The sequence below is a fragment of the Musa acuminata genome, chromosome BXJ2-7 (assembly GCF_036884655.1).
Source record: "Musa acuminata AAA Group cultivar baxijiao chromosome BXJ2-7, Cavendish_Baxijiao_AAA, whole genome shotgun sequence".
Taxonomy (NCBI): Eukaryota; Viridiplantae; Streptophyta; class Magnoliopsida; order Zingiberales; family Musaceae; genus Musa; species Musa acuminata.
The window spans coordinates 37,082,309-37,107,493 of NC_088344.1; the positions used below are offsets into that span (position 1 = coordinate 37,082,309).

Genomic DNA, 25,185 nt, shown 5'->3' on the forward strand with positions numbered 1-25,185 from the left:
AAATATTGTGTCATGTGGACACTTGTGAGGCATTTCAGTTTGTAGTAAACGATTTTAGATTCTTTATTGTATGACCAATTAGAGCTTATGGAGTCTTTTTGTAATTTACATTGGTTATAAAGTGTTTCCTGAAATGATTGCTTATGGATCCCAAGCGAGGCACTTTCTCTATCTCATTTTCTCTTTTGTAGATCCTAAGAGACAATATGAGGTTTCGGAGAGACTGACCTTTGCGGACGGACACGTAAAGGTGTCGCACAATTTTGGCAAAACCAGCTAAGTCCGTGACAAGAGGTACAAGGTAAAATGTGCCCCTGACTCATATGAAGAGAAATTCGTCACAGTGAAATATGCCCAAGACGCATAAGTCGAAAAAATCTGACCCGCATGAAGAGAAATCCACCATAGCAAAAGCATAAGGCTGAATGTGCTTGAGGCACTTGAATCAGGAAAACTTGACCTGCATGAAGAGAAATCTGCTATGGCGAAGGCACAAGACTAAATATGTCCAAGGTGCATTAGTTGAGAAAACCTGACTCGTATGAAGAGAAATATATTACGATGGAGGTACAAGATAAAATATACCTAAGACGTGTGTCAGAAAACTCGACTTGCATAAGGAAAAATCTGCCATGGTAGAGGCACAAGACTGAATGTGCTCGAGGTGCATCAGTCGAAAAAACTTAACTCACGTGAAAAAAAAAAAATCCACCATGGTAGAAGTATTTGGTAAAATATGCCCAAGGTGCACGATTTAGGAAAATTCAACCTACATTAAGAGAAATTCATCATAATGGAGACATAAAGTCGAATGTGCCCAATATACATGAGTTAGAAAATCTCGACTCGTGTGAAGAGAAATCCACTATGGTAGAGACACAAGGTAAAATGTGTTCAAGATACGTGACTCAAGAAAACTTACTTACGAGAAATCCGCCCAGGCAAAAGCATAAGGTCGAATATGCCCAAGGTGCATATGTTGGGAAAATCTAACCCAAGTGAAAAAAAATTCACCACAATGAAGGCATAAGTAAAATATACCCGAGACACATGAGTTGGGAAAACTCGACCAGCGTGAAGAGAAATCTGCGATGACGAAGGCATAAGGCTGAATGTGTTTGAAACATATGAGTTAGGAAAATCCGACCCACGTGAAGATAAATCCATCACGTAAAGGCACAAGGCTGAATGTGCCGAAGATACATGAGTTGGGAAAACTCAACCACGTGAAGAGAAATCTGTCACGATGGAGACATAAGGTTAAATGTATCCAAGGAGTATGAGTTAGGAAACTTGACCTACGCAAAAAAAATCTATCACGATGGAGGTATAAGATAAAATATGCTTAAGGAGCGTGCGTTAAGATAATTTGACCCACGTGAGGGAAAATCCATTCTAGTAAAAATGTAGGAAAAAAATGTGTCCGAGGCATGCGAGCTGGGAAAAGCTAACCCGCGAGAGGAAATCTCGAATGCTCTTATATTGGATAAATTAAACATTGCACTTTGAACATCTCTCAGAAAAGCCCTAAGCATGCCTTGGGGGGGGGGGGGTAAATGATAGGGGGGATACATTGTCGATCAATCATTCAATACGTCATCGTCACATGGTGCCCGAACAAGGAGGAGAAGACGATGTCATTTATGACCAGAAAGACAATCACAAGCAAGCTTACTTATTATCATTTATGACTATAAAGGTAATCGTAAGCTTTCTTTTTACCATGTGTGATCATGTATTAAAACTCGCCTTTAACATAGAAAATGAAAACTTTTTGGGGACTACTTGCACCCGTACTAGTATACATCAGATTATTAACTTGGGTATAGGAGAGATCGGATCAAAAAATCTCTTCTGACCTCGGCTTTCATGCAGATTGTATCTTAAGATATCGTCGTTTCTACGTCGGAGACACCTCGAATAATCTTACGTTTACATATTCGGATCAAATTCATCAATATGTCAATGATAATTTTTCTCAAATAAATATTTATCTTTTGTATCTAATGCAAGCATGCTCTAATAAAGATACTGTAAGTCTCATGCGGTCAGGTGCAACGAGGGATAGGTTCTAAAGGATTGGCTACCTGCTGAAATCCGTAGCACTCTTGCCAAAATGGTGGCGATGAAAGACACAAGCTTTTAGTACCACATGTTCCTTGAAGTGAATATTTAATGGGCATCAGAGCCAGTACATGCTCAATGAATTGCCAATTGAAGTCTAGTAAAGGCGGAGGATAACGATGAGTCTGTGCTGACCTCAAAGCTTGGATTTGACTACTGAGATTGTTCTGCAGATGTTTTGCAGCTCAGTTTGAAAGCTCATTTGAATGGCCGGTATCTCTCAGCTGAGTAAATGGCAGCATCCTTGTGAAGACCTCTTATCTTTGGTACAATAGCAGCGACCTGTGCCACTGAGCTTGCTTGGAAAGAAGATGTAATTGACCCTAGGTGTTTATACTCGGTGTTCCTTTACTGCAATAGCACAGATCTGTATAGGAACTCGAAGGGATCAACACCAAGTTCTCGACCATCGTTTGCTGCAATCCATCAAGAACCCAATAAGAAATGGATGAATGGGGGTTACCAACGACGCATGTTACTCTGCTTGTGGTTGTGCATTGGTTGGAGGGTTGTGCTTGTGTGTGCGCGCGCGCGCGTGTGGAGCAAAGAGCCCTAAGACGTAGCGCACATGATCGAAGCCCGTGTTGGCGATGAGCAACAGCAAGCATCGGGGGGCGCACCGAACGTGCGCATGTGAGCGTGTGTGTGCAAGTGTGCCGCTGCACGTGCTCGCACGTAGCAGCGTGCTGGTTGGGCACACAGGCAGAGCGGCACCTCCTCTCCACCCTCCGTCCAAGGCAAGCATGAGGGCCTATCTCTAGCTTTGCTCGGGGGAGAAGCTGCCATGAGGATTGCACGGCATCTCTCTTTCTCTACGCCCGTAGATTTTGCGAGGGAATATATATACAATTGGAACAGAACAGAGAAGAACAACAGGGGAGAGGGAGATGGGTGAACATTCCAAACTCCAAGTGCTGCTTTCTTTAGATTACCATGTTAATGTGTTTGGTGGGCACACAAAAGATTGACCGAGGGAGAAAAGAAATGAATTCTATGGTAACATGACACATGACCAAAGGACAGGTCCGAAGGAGACAGCCTTGGAGGCACGAGACATCAGCAAAAAGAAGACATGGAGAGGGGGTTTCATTGAGATGAGGGTTCCTAGTAGTATTTTAATCGCCTACATGCTCTGGGCATGGAGGATCTCTGAAGGTAGGATCTCAGGGGCTTAAGATCTTCTCAAGTATTCCTTCGTATGAACCCAGTAAGCCTATGCTTAGGTTAGACTGGTAAAAGATGCAGCAGCTGTGAAGCTTGTCCTCAAAAACGCAGACACCGCTTTCTGCTGGTACTACGTCCACTGTGGTGACAAGACCAGTGTCCTCTTTCCCTCTCTGAGAGGGGAGATCAGATGAGATGTCGACCGCTGGCCTTTGTTGCATCTCCATGGACATCGATTCAAGGAATCCTTCCTGGGGTCTGCTCGAACAGTGGAAGAAACCCACGAGTCTTGCGATGCATTGCAGCCGAACATGGCATCCAATACCGCTGCCAGTCCCAGGAGTAGAAACACTTGCAGCTTGTTCTTAGTTTACAAGAGAGGTGACTGAAATCACCTCACAGACATCCATGAGGAATCCTGCACTGCACATCAATGTGGGTGTTCGAGGGCAAGCTGGTACTGAAAGTGACCATGCCTGAAGCTTCTCCGGACAAGCGACATGTTCTGGTAGCTCCTCTCTTGTCCACCATTTCCTATGGTTTCAAGTTGTTGATCCATGTCTTGGCCTATCTGGAGAATTTGCCAACTGGATAAGGCTTCCTCGCTACTGCATCTGTATTAAGCATCACACGACCATGGTTGGGGGAACTGAGTTTTATTATTATTATTATTACTACTACTATTATTGTAATTTCAAGATGACAGACTGGACTGATGTGGATCTCCATGGGGCCTCATGTATCTGAATGCATGTATCAGTTGAGTATGCCTGTGGGAAGGTGGGAGATGAGGGTGGAAACAGAGAGCATGGTGGATCATTCCAAGACCATCATGGGTAGGCATGCACAGATGAGTGTAAGAGAAAGCCACGGGCCTCATGGTGGCACCTCCATTGATGACAAAAGTTCAAGTAGTAAGGGAAAACAGAGTACTGTTTATTTTTTTTCCTCTTCTCTATTGCTCTCGGGGCACTTGCGTCCCTCTGCATTGACATGCCACAAGGAAAATAACAGAAGAGAGAAGTAGAACAAGAGACGGAGCAAGATCTCTTTGAGATCTTTAATAGATTCATCCTTCTGTTTCTTGTTCAGAGCAGGGCGGCATGAGATCAATCACCAAATCTTCTTCCCACCTTCTTTCCTTAAAACCTGTGTACACCAAATAGACAAACAGGGGAATGAGTCGAGAAGAAAGACGTGTCAAGTGTTTCAGATCGAGTTCATGGAGATCGCTTAACTGGTCTCGTAGGGGTTGGCTTCACAGGAGAAGAGGATTGAAGGTAGCCCACTTGTTTGTGTAGTTCATGGTTTCTCTGCTCGAGATCGTACCGCTTGGTCAACAGAGAGCAGTATCGAAAAGAAGCTGCAAAAGAAGGATCATCAAGAGAACCTGAAATGCACCTTAAAATGGGTAGCCGAAAAGCCACAAGAGAACTCCAGAACACCTTCCATGGGTGGCTTCAGATAGTTATTGCTGTTGCTGTCGCCATTGAAGCGGGTCTGCAACAGCAATGATCGACAGGCGATATAAGGCAAGAGAACAAGTGGGCCGGAAGTAAGATTGGGAGCAGGGATGAGGAATAGAGCTTGCCTTGGGGTAGCTGAGCAGAGTGGAACTCGCAGTGTCATCCAGCGGAGAGGAATGCTCTCTCTGTTGCTCTGGTTCAACTCGCTTCCTCTTCGCACCACTTTTGGCCGATCCAGCAGCTGGAGTTAGGGCGGAGCAGAGGCAGCCACCGCCCTCGAAGCAAGTGCTGGAGTGAAGATAGCAGAAGGAAGGCTCATCCTCTTCATGAAAATGAGGTGGTCCAGAGGATGCATCGGAGACCATAGACAGGTCCTCCTCCTCCTCTTCCTCTTCCTCCTCTTGTAAGTAACCAGCTTTGTTATAGACAAGAGGCTGAGGGGAGTCATAGGAGGACTGATCTAGGTAGGCGGTCCAACCAGATTGGCATCCACTGCTGCACTCTGAGCTGACATCTTCCTCCTCCCCCAACATCATTGGATCAATATGAGCAACAGTCCTGCAAGCAGAAGCTCCTACTCTCCTCTCCTCTCTCTCTCTCTCTCTCTCTCTCTCTGTCTCTCGAAGTCTAAATGTGATGGCTTTGGCAGCAGAACAAAGAAGGTGGGACTGGAAGAAAGGAGAAGAGGGAGGGAGAATGGAGGCAGAACGAAATGAATGGCAACAGGGCCAAATCCCAGACTAGTTTTGTCCTTACGCTCAAGCCATCCTTCCCACCACCTTGCTTTCCTCGGTGCACATGAAAATTAAAACTGCCAGTAAGGCATCGGCCGCTTTGTAGGTGAGCTCGCACAGTGAGACTACCAGGAGAGAGAGAGAGAGAGGCTCTGAGCCAAGAAAAGGTCTCTCTCTCTCTCTCTCTCTCTCTTTCTCTCTCTTCTCCAAACGCACACTCACTGTGCGTCACTCTCTCCCCCTCCCCCCCCTCTCTCTCTCTATCTAAATCTTTCTCCTCTCTCCTATGCCATAGAAGGAATGGAGCCAAAACGGTCTCACATGCAATACAGCGAGGCAAAGTGTACCATGCTACATCGGCTTCATTATTTGCCTTAAATTCCCGTGAAGGAAGCAAATACAGGGAAGCTGCATCAGATAGCATCGCGTACGGTCCCTAATACGTACCAGGTGATGTTTAACCTGTAAGCTTCAGGTTTCTAAGCTCGACCAGCATCTGAAATGAAGGGAAAAAAGAAGATGCTTATGCAATCCATCATATTGCTATGATCGTATTGCCATGGTGGTGAGAGACGAATCAACATCCTATAAAATCCATGTCACCCTAACATATTCGTGTCCCCGGTGATCGACACCAGCAATAATGCTGCTGCTGCTGCTGCTGCCAGAGTACTAATGGTGGGCTAATGCACCACCGTGTGGACTGTTGCAGGGTTTGGAGCTTTGCACGGCAGTGTCTGTGGATGCTTCCTTTAGGAACTATTGATGCAAACCGTGGTGACCCTAACAAAATGCCAGAAGCAGGTTTAGGTCATGCAGTGGCAAGAGTGATTCGAGGAGATGACTGATGAGTAGCAGAGTACCTCATCAGAGTGTGTGGGACAAGCAAGTCATGAGTAGGGCGAGAGCTTGTTTTTGTTTGGGTGGTTTGTTCCCTCCGGGAAACAGGGAGAAACTTGTATAGGATAAAGGAAAGGTATTACTAACATTATTACAGCCAGCAGAGGAGGAGGAAGAAGAAGGAAGAGAGCAGGTGCCTATATCTCACACGGAGGAGAAGCTGACATGTCGCATGAGGATTGGTCGATTGGATGGTCCCATGGATGGACCCCAGAACAAGGGTCCACAGCGGCACACAAGTCCACCACTTGGTATGGACAGGTAGCCAAAGCACATGCGCCCAACCATCGACTTTAGAGGTGTCCCCGGCAGCGGAGTAATTGCCGGGTACGTGATCACGCAGCACGAAACGCAAAGCGGGTTGGGTCGCCCTAAAAATGCGTGCGCCATCCATCCATCCATCCATCCAACGACATACATGCCATGTTCTGGTGTCCACGTACCATGTGTATCAAAGTGTCACATGTTGGATTCCTGGAGCCAATCTTAGCGTGGGGGAATTAAGAGCCTTTGCTATTTGGAAGACGGAAGGACTGGGGATGACCCTAACTAGAATTCTGCGCCTCTGGTCATCTCTTGGGCATCGGTTGAAGGAGGTCGAGGTGGAAGAAGAGGAAGAGCACCCTTTGCCAATCCTTTAAAGAGTAGTTGGACATCTTTTGCCTGTTATGTCTTAGGAGTAGCTCAAGCCATGTGCCATTGTCATCATGGGACCGAGAGAGAGAGAGAGAGAGAGAGAGACGCAGCAGCTCCACATTATTGATGACTTGGTGTCCCATCTCGGCCTGCAGAGAGATTGCGATGGCTCCCATTTCTTTTGACTTCCACCTCTGAAATGAACTGCAATGATGAGCTCCTCCTGGAGGCAAGTGGCAATGACAAGAATCGCTGGATATTACAGTCGTATACATTGGTCTATCATGATCGTATATACTCTTCATTAAACATGCGGCTCGATATATCATGGTAATTCGATCCGCTTCCGATTAGTATGCGTCGCACAAGATTCAGAAAAAGTGGTGACAGCAATAATCCACACCACATGGGAAAAAGTTGATCTGTTATTCCCCATTGTAGGGGGTGTGACAAAAGGGCTCTTTTGCAAAGCAAAAGTGCAGTAGCTACTACCAAAGAGCTCTCCAACCCTCTTTGCAGCAACAGTGAACTGAAGGAGCAGCTTTCAGCTTCTCGAGAATACAATAAGAGTTGAACTGGATGACAGGTAGCTCTATCTAATGTGCAGGATCTCGATTAGAGAACTAATATTTGGGCCAACACTTAATGTGCAGTCCAGTCTGGGCATGACAAGGAACTGTTCCAGCTCATTGAGGCTTTCCATTATGAAAGCGACATTGACCTTCCACACAAGTCAAGGCCATAATATTTTCCTATCCTAGACTAGCTTGGGAGGAGTCTTATTGATATAGCTTGACCTGCAACTCACAGATATATACTTTTCAATGGATCTTCTGCACAGCCAAAAAATTATTCTCTAGGACTTAATGTAGAGAGCAACGTCAGCCAGTTGACTCTTGCTGTCTTATCTTGAGTGGTTATTACAGATGCATTAGACATCTCCTTACTGTTGCCCCGATGACATCTCATGCATGAACAGCTCCGCCTCACTCTCCAGCGCAGGGATGATTGAGAACATTTGACCTTTCGCACGATGCAGGCCGAAATAATTGAGGCTCGCATTCGGTGCCCCGTCGTGTTCCATACGTGAACAGCACGAGAGGAGACGAACGCCATTACGGCATATCGTTGGCTGGTATACGTCCACTGAGTTCTCCGGACCTCCGAGACCCATTAATAGATTTAGGATTTGAACATGTAATGATGATACATTGGAAATTAATTCCATTATTGGGCCGGGTTTGATTTGGGCTACACTTACGGGCTTTGTTGAGCGCCTGTCACCAGAACGACCGAATCGACACTGAAGATTATCGGGGTGACGTCACCTCTTGATTTATCTATGTGGGCCCCAATCCAGCAGAAGACAGGCTATCATCACTAAGAATCCTGGCCGTCCATCGGTGCCGAAACATGCTGATTTTTCCGTCCCATGAAACAGGGAAGGAATCACGGTTGTCCATGGAATGCATGCCACCGTCTCTAACTCGCAGCCCCGGGGACGAACAGTTGCCCACAACCTTTCGCTGTGGCCATGGCTGTCTTCATCTTCTTGGAGAACAGTCGCCATAATATTCTGCTTCCGAGGTTTACATTTGTGGAGGGAGCACTGCGATCTATGTATATGACATGGAATGGTCGCAGGTTTGGCTGTCTCGAGCTGGAAGCAGCCGCTGCCCGTGACGCTACATTCCTTCATGTCGAAGTGGGCTCACAGGGACGACCGGTGGTTGCCTCCACCTTCACGTGCATGTTGTTACATATCCTCGTCTGGTACCAACCATGACTTCGAGTGGGTTCGTCAGCTCGTCTTCTACAATGTGATAGCATCGACAGCTGAAGAGAGTTTAGCTGGTTGCATTACAAGCATTCGGGACACACTGTTATCTCAGTCATTAATCGAAAATTATCTTTCCTGCTCACAAATATCATCGGAGGTGTGCCAACAGTTCGATGGTCGTTTGTGATGAGTACTTTTGGGTATCTCGACGCTGTGATGTGCAGCCTGTGATATCAGCAGTGGATGATCGAGAATCGATGTCGATCGGCTGCAGCGACGTCTGCGTAGGAACCAAAAGTTCGTGAGGTTCGAAATGGTACGACAGCAAGCAGATCTGCAGCTCCGCATGTTGCTTGGATGTGCAGCGTGCGTGTTATCTTTTGGAGCTCGGATGAGGCCAAAGAACTCTTCTGAAATGATCACGAAAGTCTTTGTCTTCCGCCGCGGGAAACATCTTATATTTAGATGGCAACGTTCGCTCACTGTGCATAGTTCATCATCCTGAGACTGGATGCTAAGTTGGCTATTATGGGTGTAGCATTGAGAGACCGGCAGCAGCAGCAGGTCTGAGAGAGAGATAGAGTCGACTCTTTCTCAGGAAGAAGGATGAGAAGATTTCAGCTGCTTTGATTTAGCTAGAAGCATATAAAAACAAGCATCGTGGTTGGACCAGCATCAGAGATTGATTCTGGCCAAAAAAGATGTCTTGACCTGCACAGCGTAAAAGTTGTAGCCACTAGACAACAATGCAATCCCTCAGCAACTTTCTACCATACGTTCAAAAACCCAGCAAGAGCCCATCAGAGAGAGTTCGTCACCAAGAATCCAATGTCTCGAGATGAACTTGTCATCTCCCCTTCATCCTCACATAACACCACACCATGCTCGTGAGCCTTATTCATTGCAGCAACCCAGTAACGAATACAAATCAGGCTCATGCAGTAGTATCTTCTCCATCGTAATGGTGGTTGTGTGAACTGAGATAGAAGCAGGGATAATAGGTAAGGAGGCAATGCATTGCATCATATAAGGATTTAATTGCAAGTGATTTATTTACTCATAATCGAATATTTGTAAGATTTTGGAAGGTTAGTCATTGGACTTGTTTCTCAACGCATGCTTAATCTTTTATCATTCAGAACCTGATAAAGACAAAACAAAAGCTCCGTCCGTCTCCATGGCGACACACAGGAAATCCGCTCTATGATCATGCACGAATCACGATGGTCCCAGCACCTCGCCTGCCTGCTTCTCAATCTGTGATGAACGTAGATCGTACCGCAACGGATGTGTGGGCACACGAGCGGATCTAATCAAAGTATCTAGAGAGAGAGAGAGAGATCCGTTGGAGTCATTAAGCAAAGTGGTTAGAGACCGCCGCATTTAAAAGCCGTGGCTGTTTCGCTATAAAAGAAGATACATCTCAGACGTAATATATAAAGACGTGATAAGTGAGCTGCTGCCTCATCGAACACCGAGTCATCTCTCTATTTCACTCCACGCACAGCAAACACATCTCTCTCCCCTTTGAGTGAGACCGACGGAGAGGGATTTCTTTCTCTCTCTCCGCCAGTTGTCTCCGTCCATGCCCCAAGCCCCAATTCACCACCTCGGGAAACGCCCTCACTCCAGCCCCCGCCCATGGCAGTCTCACCCGACCTCTTCTCCGCTTCCTCCAACCTCCTCCTCTGCGCCGAGAACGCCGACGACGTGGCATCCTGGGATGGGGAGGAGCAGGACGTGGAAGGCGGCGCCGCCACCGTCGCCGCAACAGCAGACAAGGAGTGGGTCCCGCCCGCGCTAGCCGACGACCGTGCCGCCATCGCGGCCCTGCTCGCGGCCGAGCCTGACCACCTACCCCGCGATGACTACCTCGGCCGCCTCCATGCCCGCGCCATCGACGCCACCGCTCGCCACGACGCCATCAGCTGGATTCTCAAGGCACGTGCTGTCTTCTCCCGTTCTCTTGCTAAATGCCCCTCACTCCCCCCCCCCCTATTTCCTGCTAGTGACACCGTCAAAATCTGTGCTTGTAGGTGAGCGAGTTCTACCGCTTCCGACCGGTGACGGCGTGTCTCTCCGTCAATTACCTCGACCGATTCCTCTCCTCCCATTCTCTTCCGGTAATCGAGCCCGTCACGTAGACCTGACGTTGAGTGAAACCACCGCTGTTTGACTATCTATTTCAATTCAGTAATATCTTAGTGTGAGGGTGTAGGGGCAGAATGGGAAGGGAGGTTGGCCGATGCAGCTGCTGTCGGTGGCGTGCGTGTCGGTTGCGGCGAAGATGGAGGAGTCGCACGTGCCGCTGCTGCTCGACCTCCAGCTCCGCGATCCTACTTATGTCTTCGAGCCCCGCACCATCCAACGGATGGAGCTCCTCCTCGCGGCCGCACTGCGGTGGCGCCTGCGCGCCGTCACCCCCTTCGACTTCCTCCACCACCTCGCCGCCTCCCCCGCCGTCGCCGCCCTCTCTCCCTCCTCCTCTTCCGCCCTCTTCTCCCGCGCCGCCCGCCTCGTACTCTCCACCCACCGCGGTATCCTTACACACCATCTATTTTAAATCCTTCTGTATTGTTTCCATTGTCTACTTACGTCTTCTTTCTTTGCTTGGAATTTTGGCAGTGGTGGATTTCTTGGTCTATCGGCCATCAGTGATGGCAGCTGCGGCCTTCCTGTGTGCGGCAAACGAGATGACCGAGTCGTCGGCCACAGGAACCGGCGACTGGTCGAGCTGCTTCGATGCTTGGGTTAGCAAGGTAATTAACATATTAAATGTCAGATTATGGCTACGGATGCAGCCACCACACCCCAAATGCTCCTACATTTTTGTCTAGTGTTGTGTGTCGAACTGGGAGTTGAAATGGGGTGGGTGGCCGGTGGGTGAACGTCTGGGGCGGTGGCGGGATAATAGTGGGGGGGGAGGATTCGAGCAGCAGACTTTTACTGCAAGCAGTTAAAGTATTAACGTTGTCTCATATTTTTTCCTTTTTTTGACTGTTTTCGAGGAGCAGGGAGTGGTGAATAGGTGTCGCCAGCTAATGGAGGAGCGGGTGATCGGCACGTGCCCGTCATCCCGGCGGGGAAACACTACGGAATGCCGAGGTCGCCCCGAGCCGCCGAGGAGCCCTGTCGGCGTGTTGGACTCCGCCGCCTGCACGAGCTGTGACACCGGCCCGAGGTCCGAGGACGGACCCGAGCCACGCCCCGCCAAGCGCCTTCGGCTCGGCGACCACCCTTGTACAGACCGCGTATTTACCGGCCTCGACGGTGAACTCCTCTAATTAATCTCCATAACATGGATTGGTCTCTCCCCTGTTAATCCTTTAAATTGTTGTTAGAACCAGCAGGGTTTTGTTGTTAATCCTTCCTCTTAATCTTCTCGTATAGCGTATGTTTTCTGTTTTCCCGGAAATGCCCCTGTGGTTCTCGGTTTGTGGAAGGGCAAGATGGGAATGGGGGACCAAATATCCATTTGCTTCCTAATTCCCGGTAAAGCGTCACAGGACGGCGTCGAGTAGTATAACTGGAGCAGTGGCAGCGCGCAACGCGGTGCCGCGTCAGGGAAGCCGTCGGGGGGACCGCCACCGCCACCGCCTGCGCCCGCCCTGCCGTGGCGTCCGACAGGATCTCGTGACGCGCGAGTTCCAGTTCAAATGTTCCGAGTCACGAGTCACGAGTCGTTCGATTTGGCGAGCCTGGTCAAGCCACCACGTCGCGTTGGCGTGACCGGATTACGACCACGGTAATATCAGCAACGAATGCGTAACCGGTAATAATTGCACGAGTCGATGTCATGTCGATTGGCGTCGTCGTCGTCGTCTATCCTGTGACGCAAAACGATAGTTTGTGGGCATAAATGCATCAACGGGTAGGCGAGTCGTCGTCAATAACATGGTGTGGTCCAATCTGCCGTGCGATCTCGGCCGATCCTTGTCCGTCCTCCCTGCTTCGGGAACTTAAATTGAAGCCTACCCCGCATCATCTTTGACCGTGGAACTTAAATTGAAGCTACCGCGTCCCTTCGATCGGCATCCGGCGGTCGAGATGAAGACGAATCTGAACCGTCGGATAACCCACGATGACGTGGTGGTGACGCCGTCGTGATGGCACTTACAGCCTGCGTGCAAGCCAGCCAAGCAGAAGGCATCCCTATCGTCCACGTGGAAGACAAAAAGGGACGGATCCGACGGCCGAGGTTCGTTCCTTCCCCTCGTCCTCGTGGAAAAGACCGCTGCCGTCGTTTCCCGCCAATCCTCGCACGTGACGAGTCCCCATGGTTTACTTTCTGTGAAAAGACCCAAAATAACGGAAATGCCCCTTCAGGTCCCATCACATCATCAGTCGGGCGCCCTCTTGCTTCCATTAGGATCATAACCTGCATGGTTTGGAGCTGAGACACACGTTGTTAAAAGAGCAGAGCACAGCAAATATGGAACCGTGCTACTTTGGAGGTCCATCTGGGACCCAGACAGACATGGAGCTCGGTGTTAGGCATAGGGGTCATCGACGTCCCGTCCCAGTCTTCCTCCTCTTCGATGACAAGCATGTTGTGTCCCTTTCGCTTTTTCCTGTCTTGCTTTATGTTCTTTTGCCTTTTGTTTAGGTGGACTTAATGCGTGCGGCTCACTGCCTTCAGGCGTCGATACCAGCTTCAGATGCTTCGCTTTTCGCGACTAAGAGTGGCGTTAAGCGAGTGATCTCGTCGTCGCGTCGTGGAAGAGGGTTGAGAGGGCCATGTTTGATAATATCTTGCATGCTTTTAATGTCTCTGAAAAGGAGAAAAAGGTAGGCTTTTATGTCACTTTCACGTAAATATGCCGGCAACCTACTCACGACAGAAGAGGAGAAAAAACTAAAAGGTGGAGGAGAAGCTGCGTTCCTTCCTTGTGGAATGGCCATGATGCCTCCCATTCGATGGCCAAAGGCAGAACAGTAGCCAGACTCCAGGCTGGAGAAGAGGGTTGTGGGGTCTCCTGTTGCGAGCCATGGCATGTGAGGAGGCCCTGCCGTGAGCGGCCTAAAGGGGTCCGCGCCCATGGCTGAAGCATTCCGGAAGTAGTAGATTAGTGTTACTACCGCTGAAAGCATTGGCTGGAAGAAAGTCCCAAAGAAACATGATTAACAAACCTCTGCACCATTCTTGCAGTAGTAGCATGGGACCTCTCCCTCAAGGTCCGAAGCCCCTGCCATGGGTCGGCGAGTGCTAATCTCATCTTCAACTCACATCATCATGCAAATCTCGTTAATTCCTACGTAAAAGCCTGCATGGGTTGGGGCGAATTCATCTTTTCTTGATGCTGGTGTTTGGATGATGTACGCAGAGAGAAGTACTTACAACGGAGGCCCACTGCAGATTGCAATCTCGTGAACTCCATTCAATAATCCTTCCTCTGATCCGGTCCACGATTACTGTTTGTCCCTTGGACCAGTAGTCCTTCGATTTTTGGCTTGCCCCTTGTAGACATTTTCTTGCATCCAAGGTTCTGTCGGATGGAATAAGATGGAAAGATCAACACTTGACATTAAGAGCTCAGCTTAAGCAGTGAAGGAAGCAGATTCGGTTGCTAACATCCAAATTGGTGATTCGAGTGGATCTGACTTCAGTTTTGTTGACTCATGCGGCCGAAGACCCTTCTGAAGATGTTGGTTTGAGTTAGGCTACACGTTACGTTGTCGGTTGTGGTGTTCCAATAATGACGTTCGTCGATGTTGCAACACATGAGAACAGTGTTAATCTATCAATTGTTATCAGACTAATTAAAAAATGCCCATATATCACAGAAAAGAAATTCCACGTTCACCTTCCAACAAACAGGTTTTAAGTCGTGTGAACTTGTGATACCATAACGTCACCGACTTCTTTGAAATTGTCTAAGTCGTAAAGCATCATTATGTTATCTGTCAACAAAGATTAATTTAGTTATAATTTTGCTCAGGTCATAAATGATATGTAAAAGAGTAAATTGATTAGTTTGAAAATGAGTGACGATCAAATCTCGATATCTTACGAAAAGGATAGTTTTACAAGCAATTAACATAGTGCAAGAGAAAAATAAAAAAGATAGAGAAGACAAGGACCTTAGAAGATAAACAAACAATCACAAATTCACAAACGATTATTTTTCGAGTGTTCAAATATATTGATAATAAGTTCCTATAGATTCTAACATGCAAACTTATGAATTCAACCGATATATTATAATGTGAACTTCAGTATCTATATATCCATTACATTACTACGCATCTTTATTTAGTCAAATGATAATTTGATATTAATTGTCGAGTGTGCTCACTCTTTTCTTAGATTAAGTTTTATGATCGGGTCGATGTGCACTCATTAGCGTTACAACTCATCATCATTAACTCAAAACTATTTTTTTTTTAATTTATTCATACTAAATTTTATACATAGAGATTTGTAAACATGTTACAAATCAAATAATAATGAGTATGATCGAAAGCGATCATAGTTAACATACATAAATGACATGTCAATTCAGTCCAAATGCTTAGATCTATTAGCTCGCGGTTGAAACACAACATATTTAACTTTGATTTTTTTATCCTTAATAGTGTGAAACTATTCTTTTAATTTATCTTTTTTCATCTTATGAACACGAATATTTTCTACTGCATTATCAGTGATTTAACTTTAATTAAAAAAATAAAATCCAATTGATCATCAGCGAATACATGTTTTCTTGATATGACAGATATACGATTGATAGTTCGTCAAGTGTGCAGATACATGATTTAATAGTGAATTGTTTGTATTACAATATATCATCATTATTATTAGTTGTTGGTGAATCTTTACGTCGTGACCGAGGTGTAAGTATGGTTCGGTCCAGTCCTCGATGCACAAGGTCACCCATGTGGGTGCTCGGGTGGTGAAGGCGAGTGTCGGGTCAGTTCGGGTTTGAGCCTCATCCTTTGAGCATTGTCTTCTCTCTTGGCGAGTGATCTACTTCTTTGTCGTCGGGCTCCTACATACAAGTCGAGATCGAGAGAGGGATTTCTCGACTCGACCCCTTCGAAGCTCAAGTTAATAATATGTATAAAAGAGTTGAGAGTTTGAAATGTCCTCCCTTCCTGATTAAGGAAGGTTAGTTTTTATACTTGCGAGGATGAGTTGGTCGTACGGGGTCAATTTACTGCTGTCGACTTCTCGGGCGATTGATTTAAGCTTTTATACGAGTGCCGACTGACCTACATGGATCGGCACTGCGCGGTGCCGCCTCGAGCTTTTCAGGGTGGCTGTACTGTGATGATGTCGTTCGTACGGAGGGGGCGGCAAGCGATTGCTCACAACGTGTATGTTGTGCGCTACATCATACTTGAGGTTCCACGTCTGTATCATCATGTCTGCTTGCTGGGTCCACGTGGACGATCCTAAAATATGTCATATCATTAGTATATCGGCAGCTGCACAAATAATGTGAGTTGGGAGTATAATGTCTGTCGAGTCACTGTAGACATACAATCAATCACAAAGCCTATTCAATCGCTTGTAAAGCTCATAAAGTCCACAGAAATAGAGTCCGCAGCACCTCACGAAGAAGGGGAGCGATGGCTGCAAACAGAGCCTATTCTATTAGTGGTGTTGATTAATACGAAAAAGAGAAGTCTAATTATTTTTGGCCATTCTAAAATTAATTGAAATTGAATTAATTCATTATTTATGTTCACAGAAACAAATCGGTCGGACAGTATGAATTTGATTTTTGACATTTTTTATTCAATAATCAAATCGATTCGAGCAAGGATTTGTGGGCTATGATTAGATCTCGAAAACTATGAACCTCTACTGAAGAGAGTAGATGAAGGAAGTTCTAAGAAGATTTTGTTAAAAATTATATAAAAAAATTAAATATTTTAATTCACTAAAGATAATATTTTATGTAGATTTTGATAATAACACAAAATACATACATATTTTTAATTATAAATAATATGTGATAAAGGGATTTGATATGTCGATAACTTGACACCCTATCACATCTTCTCATATTCCTTGTTGGGCCGACAAGTCGATCAAAAATCTACGCTCACAATAACATTAACTTGATATCTCCTTGTATGCGTAGTTATCTCAATATCATTAATCGAAACTCTCTCACTTACTAATATGAACCTATGTGCAATAGTTGTAACGCCTATATGGGTCGATAAATATTTTTACTTCTAAGACTCTTTTGAATCCTTTTACGATATTCGATAGCTGTAGACGTTAGACTTGGGTTGAATCCGAGTCTCGAACAATTAGAATCTATCACAACAAAAGGAAGGATATCATGATTTGTAGCTGTTGTACAGTGTCCAAACATAAAACGGAACATTGGAGGGGAAGCTTCAAAGTGCACCAATCAAACATGCCAATGTGGTGTTCTTCGACACACAAATCAGTCAAAAGTGAGCTCACTCGGCATCACCAACTTCTTGCACTACCTGCCCAACTTCTCGAGACCTCTTTCAGGTTGGTCACAGTGCAGGTTATCTTAGTAGATTCAACTGCATCAACCACTAGAAAGCAGAAACATCAACTCATCATCCTCCTCCTCCTCAACCTCATCTCACCTAATACGTGTATTTTGGCCGGACTCACAATTGTAATGCCATCTGACTCAGACACAAAGACTATGTTCTAAAGATGACTCCTTGCACGCACTTGAAATGGACGGAGAGAGAGAGAGAGAGAGAGAGAGAGCGCTCTTATGTTTGATCGATCTTCCATGATAGGTGAACTCACACTTGTATATGTTATGAAGTGCAACGTTTGCATGACGGAGACTTTTCATCCTATCATAAATGAGATGAGCTTATCTTCGTCATTAGTGCATGACAACACAATGTTATGCTACTTTGGACCCTAAAAAAACCCTACCTATCGCTACGATAGAAAGATCTAAAATGAATGGATCAAACCAAAAACACAAATCTAATACGCTCACCTTAATACTTTAGAACATTGAACTCCTCAGTTCGATTCATATCGGTTCTACAAGAATCATTCAAACCAAAAATTGTGTCATCATAATAATTAATACGCATCTCATTTTTATTAGTATTTATGTAATATTTGAAAATTATATCGACTAATTTAATTAGTAAAGACTTTAATCATTGATGTTAAATCTTATTATTATTATTTATTTTTTTTATAATAAAAACTAAGAAGAGGGTTACTTGACTTGACGATTGTGATAATGTTGACGATGATGACGATGATAATGGTACGAGCTCGATAATGCAATAATGGGGATAACACAAGCGACCTACGACGCAACAAAAATAAAAATATTAAACCAGATTATCAATATATTATTGAATTGATAAATATTGTCTGATGTTAAAAGTATCAAATAAAGATTCCACGGATCTCCAAAAGAGTTCCCAACTTAAAACCTTATCCTAAACTATGATTGCACACAATGTAATACATTAAAAACACCAAATAAAAAAATAAATATATAATAAAATTCGAACAATTGGTTCGGTTTCATTCTTGTCCTATAAACCGATTTGGTTTGGTTCAGTAGAATGTTTCATCCGCTTGTGGTCATCAATTTGAGAACCAACGGCTGATTTATCCGTGCTTACGACCCTCGTCGAACCAAACCCGTAACAATCGTAACCGTCGATGCAGTAAAAACGACTGATTTGTCTGTGTTTCGAATCCCAAAGTCCACGTGTGACCTAACGCAGTCTTCATCATCATCAGCCATCAGCAGTTTATATATATATATATATATATATATATATATAGCCAATTGGGGCGCATCGGTGACAGAGAGTCAAATGTTAGTTAGCCAATTCCCTCCAAACCACAACCAACACTCGTCACATCCATCCGTCAATAGTATCTCTCATCACATTTGGTGAGAAAACCAACGGTTATAATGTCGCACATCCAACGACGAGATATAATGAATCAATTAACCCCTGCCATTGCCGGTATTTAATATAACTCATAAGTACTACTATTACTCCCATCTATATAACGCTTCCTTAATCCTTCTTCTCCTCCCTCCCTCCCACCCCGTCCGCTGCCTCTCCCCATTCCCATTTATACTGCCACCCGCCGGAGTTGCCGTTTACAGAGGAAGAGCGTTGGCCATGTCTCCCGGACCTCCGGAGAAGGCCGACGAGTTCGTCCCCCACCCCGTCAAGGAGCAGTTGCCCGGCGTCGACTTCTGCCTCACCAGCCCCCCTCCATGGCGTCAGTCCCTCTCTCTGCGTCGTTTGCTCTTCTACTTCGTTGTTGATGATCGTGTTCTGTTTCTCTCTTCGATAGACGAAGCGTTGCCTCTGGCGTTCCAGCACTACTTGGTGATGCTCGGCACCACCGTCATCATCCCCACCATTCTGGTTCCGCTGATGGGCGGCGGAAATGTGAGTTCTACTTTCGGAGCGCCTCCTCTGCTTTTTGGTGTTGCAATGGTGTTTCCATGCCGCTGACCGCTCCCCCGTTTCTTGGAACCCGCCGTAGGAGGAGAAGGCGAGGGTGATCCAGACGTTTCTGTTCGTCGCAGCGATCAATACACTGACGCAGGTCTACTTCGGGACTCGCTTGTCGGCGGTCATCGGCGGCTCCTACACCTATCTTCTCCCGACCATCTCCATCATCCTCAGCCGGCGCTACGCTTACATCATCAACCCGCACGAGGTCGTTTCGCCCTCCGATTATTGTCTCAAAAGCTTCAGCCCCTATGTTCCTTTTGCGGGTTTGTGTCTGAAAAGCTCTGCTTGTGTGGGTTTTGCAGAGGTTTGAGCACACGATGAGGGCGATTCAGGGGGCGTTCATCGCTGCGTCCAGCTTTCAGATAATTGTAGGGTTCTGTGGCCTCTGGCGGATCTTTATAAGGTCCTTTCTCTTCATCTGTTTGATCTGCACGCAACGAGTTGCGACTTCACTGCAAAATGACCTCAATCTTCATCTTTTCTGGGGTTGGATTAGGTTTCTGAGCCCCCTTGCTGCGGTTCCCTTTGTGACTCTTTCGGCGCTCGGCCTTTTCTACATCGGATTTCCCAGTGTGAGCACTTAGTGTTCCTCCAATCCTTTTTCTCCTCATGGTCAAGTAGCGGCATTGCGTTCCTTGTGACGACTACAGTATTCACCATTTCCTTTCTGTTCCCGTACCGTAGGTGGCAAATTGCGTCGAACTAGGGCTTCCGGCTATTATTCTGCTCATACTCTTTGCATTGGTATTACTTTGTGCATTTGACTCGGTTTTGCATTACTTTGTATAAATGTTTACATTTTACTTGCATGATGTAATAACATTTGGCATCAATTTGCTGCAGTATGTTCCACATACAGTGAGCGGAAGGAGAGTGATCTTTGATAGGTTTGCGCTGCTAATTGTTGTCGCCATTGTTTGGCTGTATGCGTATATTCTCACTGTGGCTGGTGCATACAAGAATAGACCTCCACAAACTCAAATCAGTTGCAGAACAAATCGCTCTGGTCTTATAGGTGCCTCACCCTGGTACTGCAACTCTAGACCGGAAATTCTACGCAATTGATATGTTTTTTAGATTTGCTTCTTTTTTTTTTTACAGAAATTTAGGTTTTTCTTTTTTTTATCATCATATGATGCATGAAACAAGTTACATTACTAAATCATGTATTAAAGGCTTTTTATTGTGAGGTTTCTTTCTTCACAGAAAACTGTCACTGATAGTTAAGGACACACAAAAACTAAATGGACTGTAGTACCACATCTTCTGTCTCTGCTAGTAGTTTATATCTTTCCTGACCTGCCAATATTAATTTGGCTGATCTAGTAAGGCATCTGATTATTTGATTCTGTCACTATGACCATGACTTGGAGGAACACGAACATTCGTGATAAATGTTGTGAATATTTATCATATTGACATTTGTGCTACTTTACGCCTATGTGAAAGCAATTGCTACATATGAATGCAACATGTTACAAAAATGCAATTATGAATCCTATAGATAGACAATTCTAGCATGGATTGGAAGGTGGCATGCTTGATTATATTTAAGTCTTAACACACAAACACGAACCATGCATTGTATGCTACTGTACACAATGCCTGAAGTTTCAAATCCCCAATTATCTCTAGATTGAGAATCAAACTTGCAGTATTTACTTGCAGGATAAGAGTTCCCTATCCATTTCAATGGGGGAGTCCCATCTTTCATGCGGGTGATATTTTTGCTGTGATGGCTGCTTCTTTTGCTTCACTTATTGAGGTTCGTTCTCTTAGAGATATATATTGAGGTTTGCTTGCTGCAAAGCCTGTCTTAACTTTTTCAATACATTCGCTTTTAAAGTTATCTTTTGTGTTGTTAAATTTCATCTCACTAAATCTCTGCTTCCACTATTAATTTGCTTTATAAATATATCCTTTTAAAGTACTAGTTTGGTCAATTATGGTAGCCAACTTTTAGGTCTTTATGTATGTAGCCTTCATAATTTGATATCCAAGTCGAACAATCTTTATCTTCAGATCTTTATTTCTACTGTGGCACTGTACTTTACAGCAGAATCTAAGTTGATCCGTTGCTTTTATGCAGTAAGATTCTGTGAACTATAGATGCGTTTGATCGGGTGCTTTCTCTCTTAGAAAACAATTCAAATGTTAAGGGGAATTATTTTGTTAAGGAAGAGCAAATGCCAAATAACTTATGGGCCAAAATCATCATCTAATATATTTTTAATACGAAATTTAATTTTGTAATGAAACACATATCAGTCTGCCTTGATTCTTTTCTTATTGGTATTGACATGGGCATCAACATGGCAATCCAATATCTATTATCGGACAATTATGAGATGGCATCAAGGCATAGCTTAAATGTCATGATCATGGAAAGCAACTTAAAGAATAAGTTGCCCTGGTAAGACTGAAAGGTTGGAATTATTTTACGGCTATTAAGCATGGAAAGGAATGACCAAAGGGAAGATCAGTTCCCCCCGTTGAGTAGTAGATGACAATAGAGTCAGATAAGTGTGACCAGAAGAACCTATGAACTTTTGTGAGTGCGAAATTCGATGTGCTGGAACATATGCAGAAGTTCTGCTGCATTGGAAATGTCGAATATGTTGGTGAATACAATCCCCCCAAGTTTTGTGGTTCAGGGCCAACATTTGTATAGCCTCGTAAGATGTCCCCATGATAGAGTTCATTCTAATCTATCCTAGGCAATGAGTATATAGTAGTTATCAGATATGACAAAAGCAAAAGCAGAGTATTTTAGCTGCATATACATGTTTGAAGTTTCCTATCTCGGTCTCTTCTACTTTTGCCTGTCCTCATGAATCATCCGAGTGTTGCCATATTCTTATAATTTCAGGTAGGAAAAAGCTCACTTACACACTTTTTTATTTTTTCAGTTCCAAATTTGGTTCTCTAGTCATAATTTTTTGGGTTTTCAGTCCACAGGCACTCTCATTGCTGTGTCGAGACTTTCAAGTGCGACGCCTGTACCACCTTCCGTCTTCAGTCGGGGCATTGGCTGGCAGGTCAGGACTGTTCTGTTTCTATAACTTGTTGGTTCAGACATGGTATTGGTTGTTGTTCCTCAGTAAATCTCCTTGAATTCCAGGGAATTGGTATACTGTTAGATGGGATGTTTGGCACTGCAAATGGTTCAGCAGCCTCCGTGTAAATTAGCTAATTTCTGTTGTAGAAATCAATATAAGCATTCAAAACGTCAGGGGCTTACTCTTAGGTTGCTTAAACAGTGAAAACGCTGGCTTGTTGGGATTGACAAGAGTTGGAAGCCGAAGGGTCATTAAGATATCAGCCTGTTTTATGTTCTTCTTCTCGATTTTAGGTGATTTACATGTGAACTTATTGAACTAGATGACTTTTTTTTTTCTTCTTCTTCTTCTTTCTGGTATTACATTCTGATACTTTCTTTCACAATAACCAGGAAAATTTGGTGCACTTCTCGCATCGATACCTTTGTCCATCTTTGCTGCTTTGTACTGCGTTCTCTTTGCCTATGCAGGTAGGCAATTCTTGCATCAAACATCTTATTTCTCTTTGAAGCAAATGTTCCTCGCTTTCATTATTTTCGAATGAAATTTAAATGGCTTTCTTGATTTCATTTTTAATCCTATGAAGTATAATTCTTTCTTCAGTATCCAGAAGGGTTATAAACATATAAGCTTTATTGTGCTTCCAATTTGTTTATTGCTTGGAGCAGAAATTTGTCATAAATCTAGTCTAAAAAAAGAAAAAAATGAACATACGATGCTTACATCTCTTGCAAGCAGTTTCTGCAGGTCTTGGATTACTTCAGTTCTGCAACATCAACAGCTTCAGGACAAAGTTCATTCTAGGCTTCTCTTTCTTCATGGGCTTGTCTATTCCACAATATTTCAGGGAATATTATGTGGTTTCTGGGTATGGCCCAGTCCATACCCGTTCTATAACTGTAAGTGGATCTTCTCAGCCTTTACCTACAGTTGGACATGGCTATAATGCACCTCAAGAACAGCATGCACTACTCTCTCAAAAGAAGTTTTTACAGCACTACACTTCTTTAACGATGATCTGAAATATGACTTTAGATTTACTTTTGACAACCACTGTTTGCTAATAACATAATTCGTTGATTAACTTTCTAGTCGATTGACCCCTGCTGATGTGCCTCTCAAATGTCTCCCCCCCTGCAGTTCAATGACATGGTCAACGTGATATTTTCTTCACCTGCAACAGTGGCGGCTATAGTCGCTTATTTCCTGGACTGCACTCTCCTGCGTGGTGAAGCCTCCATACGAAGGGACAGAGGCTGGCATTGGTGGGATAAGTTCAGGTCCTACAGAACAGATACCCGAAGCGAGGAATTCTATGCTCTTCCTTACAACCTCAACAAGTACTTCCCTTCACTGTAGATAAGGAATTTGGCATTTTGAGACATGGCAACGATAGGGAAAGAATAAGAACACAAACAATATTGAATTGCTGTCTGAAGACTTGTGGCTGAACTATATTTTACGACTTCTTCTTAGTTCATGCTTGACATGTGAATGGTCTATTATTGGATACGACGAGGGTATATGGTAATTTGATAGTTAACTGTCACTGATGCAGTGAATGATTTTTGATGTCTACTCATATGGTAATATTTGTAATGTTCCATAATTTCATGCATCTCTCTACATTCAAATAATAATTAATGATTATATATAATTATCTCATGGATTAATTTTTTTAGTTTCCTTCAACTCATAGCTTTAGGCTTTATGAGAATACACATTCCTATCTCATCAGATATGCTAAATTTTACGAGATCATGAACCCACATCTTTTATTTTTTTCAAATCTTTTATGTTTTACTTGTGGCAAGTTAAAACATTGGAGTAACTCATGTACATCATTTCACATAAATTTTAAAGATTTCTTTTAACAACCTCTTTAAAACTCTACTCAAATGATAGAATTATACAGCAAATATGACTATTAAGCTCCAATACAGAAAGCTAAATGTAAATATTTATCAAAAAAAAAATTATTTATAAAGGATAAGTGGTAAAGGTCCAAAATTATGCTATAATCTATCAAAATTTTTACATTAGACTTTTTATTTATTTAGTTGTTATCTTTCCACATCGAACCTCATTAGGCAAAGTTAAATGAGTATATGTTGTGGGTTAATTATAGATTACCCTTGTAATTAGTTACATTTAGCATCTCGATCCTTATTTTTTAAAAAAATTTATTGGGATTCTTATAATTATAAAAATAAAAATATTTAAGTTTATTTTTTCTCATGTCGTCAATTCTGTTGACTGAAATACCACATGGTTTACCATTGAGCATGTGTGGTATTTTCATCATCACAGTTGACGACGTGAGAAGAAACGAGATTAAATGTTTCACTTTTATAAGTATAAAGATCCTTGGTATTTTCATCATAGTTGACGACTTGAGGGGAAATGACGACTTGAGGGGAAACGAGATTAAATGTTTATGCCATGATTCAATAGAATGGGAGTAGGTGGCAACAAAAGGATGTATCATCTACATAAACACCGTTAGAATTTGCACAAGAGAAACCTTGTGCTACTCTATATCTTCGAAAATTTATGATTCGAAAGTTTCTTAGGAAGCAATCAAGCCCATGGGAACGTTTGCAAATATTAAATCGTATTAATTGCAAATAAATAGTAACTGTAGACAAAGATGGAGAAAGAAGATGTGATAGATACACTGAGATCCTTCTTTTGTTCTTGTTTGAAAGCTGCTGATAGAGATGTAGTGACAAATCCTGAATACATATACTCCCATAAACAGAAAACCGAGATCGATATCGACGTGCGTTCGCTTTCGATTCCTTCCAACAACAAAAATCCAATCAATTGGGATGTCATCTGTGAATGCAAAAGCCTTG

The 25,185-nt window shown here is 44.0% G+C and overlaps 3 protein-coding genes across 3 annotated transcripts; 2 read left to right on the forward strand and 1 right to left on the reverse strand.

The window, feature by feature from the left end:
* Positions 1-4,016: 4,016 nt before the first annotated feature.
* LOC135616268 (protein SOB FIVE-LIKE 5-like) lies at positions 4,017-5,693 on the reverse strand. The gene is made up of 4 exons (XM_065115467.1): positions 4,880-5,693; positions 4,690-4,788; positions 4,527-4,601; positions 4,017-4,437 (listed from the first exon to the last, which is right to left on the reverse strand). The coding sequence occupies exons 1-4, from the start codon at positions 5,288-5,290 to the stop codon at positions 4,402-4,404; spliced, it is 621 nt and encodes a 206-aa protein (XP_064971539.1). The 5' UTR covers positions 5,291-5,693; the 3' UTR covers positions 4,017-4,401.
* Positions 5,694-10,828: 5,135 nt separating this feature from the next.
* On the forward strand, positions 10,829-12,239 carry LOC135616269 (cyclin-D2-1-like). Its single transcript, XM_065115469.1, has 4 exons — positions 10,829-10,927; positions 11,023-11,341; positions 11,430-11,563; positions 11,819-12,239. Exons 2-4 carry the CDS (start codon positions 11,050-11,052, stop codon positions 12,086-12,088), a joined length of 696 nt encoding a protein of 231 aa, XP_064971541.1. The 5' UTR covers positions 10,829-10,927; positions 11,023-11,049; the 3' UTR covers positions 12,089-12,239.
* A 6,564-nt stretch (positions 12,240-18,803) lies between these two features.
* LOC103992873 (nucleobase-ascorbate transporter LPE1) lies at positions 18,804-23,909 on the forward strand. Its single transcript, XM_009412768.3, has 14 exons — positions 18,804-19,026; positions 19,102-19,199; positions 19,297-19,473; positions 19,571-19,671; positions 19,765-19,840; positions 19,953-20,012; positions 20,112-20,296; positions 20,937-21,033; positions 22,220-22,306; positions 22,390-22,448; positions 22,529-22,620; positions 22,720-22,797; positions 23,066-23,226; positions 23,468-23,909. Exons 1-14 carry the CDS (start codon positions 18,924-18,926, stop codon positions 23,684-23,686), a joined length of 1,593 nt encoding a protein of 530 aa, XP_009411043.2. The 5' UTR covers positions 18,804-18,923; the 3' UTR covers positions 23,687-23,909.
* The last annotated feature ends 1,276 nt before the right edge of the window (positions 23,910-25,185 follow it).

Bases quoted from the DNA above. Each gene is read 5' to 3' on its own strand.
- LOC135616268 (XM_065115467.1), bottom strand. From the start codon at position 5,290: ATGATGTTGGGGGAGGAGGAAGATGTCAGCTCAGAGTGCAGCAGTGGA. The intron at 4,602-4,689 runs GTGCATTTCAGG...GATCTCGAGCAG, and splicing joins TTTCGGCTACCCATTTTAAG to AGAAACCATGAACTACACAA. The intron at 4,438-4,526 runs GTTAAGCGATCT...TGGTGTACACAG, and splicing joins AGCCAACCCCTACGAGACCA to GTTTTAAGGAAAGAAGGTGG.
- LOC135616269 (XM_065115469.1), top strand. From the start codon at position 11,050: ATGCAGCTGCTGTCGGTGGCGTGCGTGTCGGTTGCGGCGAAGATGGAG. The intron at 11,342-11,429 runs GTATCCTTACAC...GAATTTTGGCAG, and splicing joins CGTACTCTCCACCCACCGCG to TGGTGGATTTCTTGGTCTAT. The intron at 11,564-11,818 runs GTAATTAACATA...TTCGAGGAGCAG, and splicing joins TCGATGCTTGGGTTAGCAAG to GGAGTGGTGAATAGGTGTCG.
- LOC103992873 (XM_009412768.3), top strand. From the start codon at position 18,924: ATGTCTCCCGGACCTCCGGAGAAGGCCGACGAGTTCGTCCCCCACCCC. The intron at 20,297-20,936 runs GTACTGCAACTC...ATTTACTTGCAG, and splicing joins CTTATAGGTGCCTCACCCTG to GATAAGAGTTCCCTATCCAT. The intron at 22,449-22,528 runs GTAAATTAGCTA...TTGCTTAAACAG, and splicing joins AATGGTTCAGCAGCCTCCGT to TGAAAACGCTGGCTTGTTGG.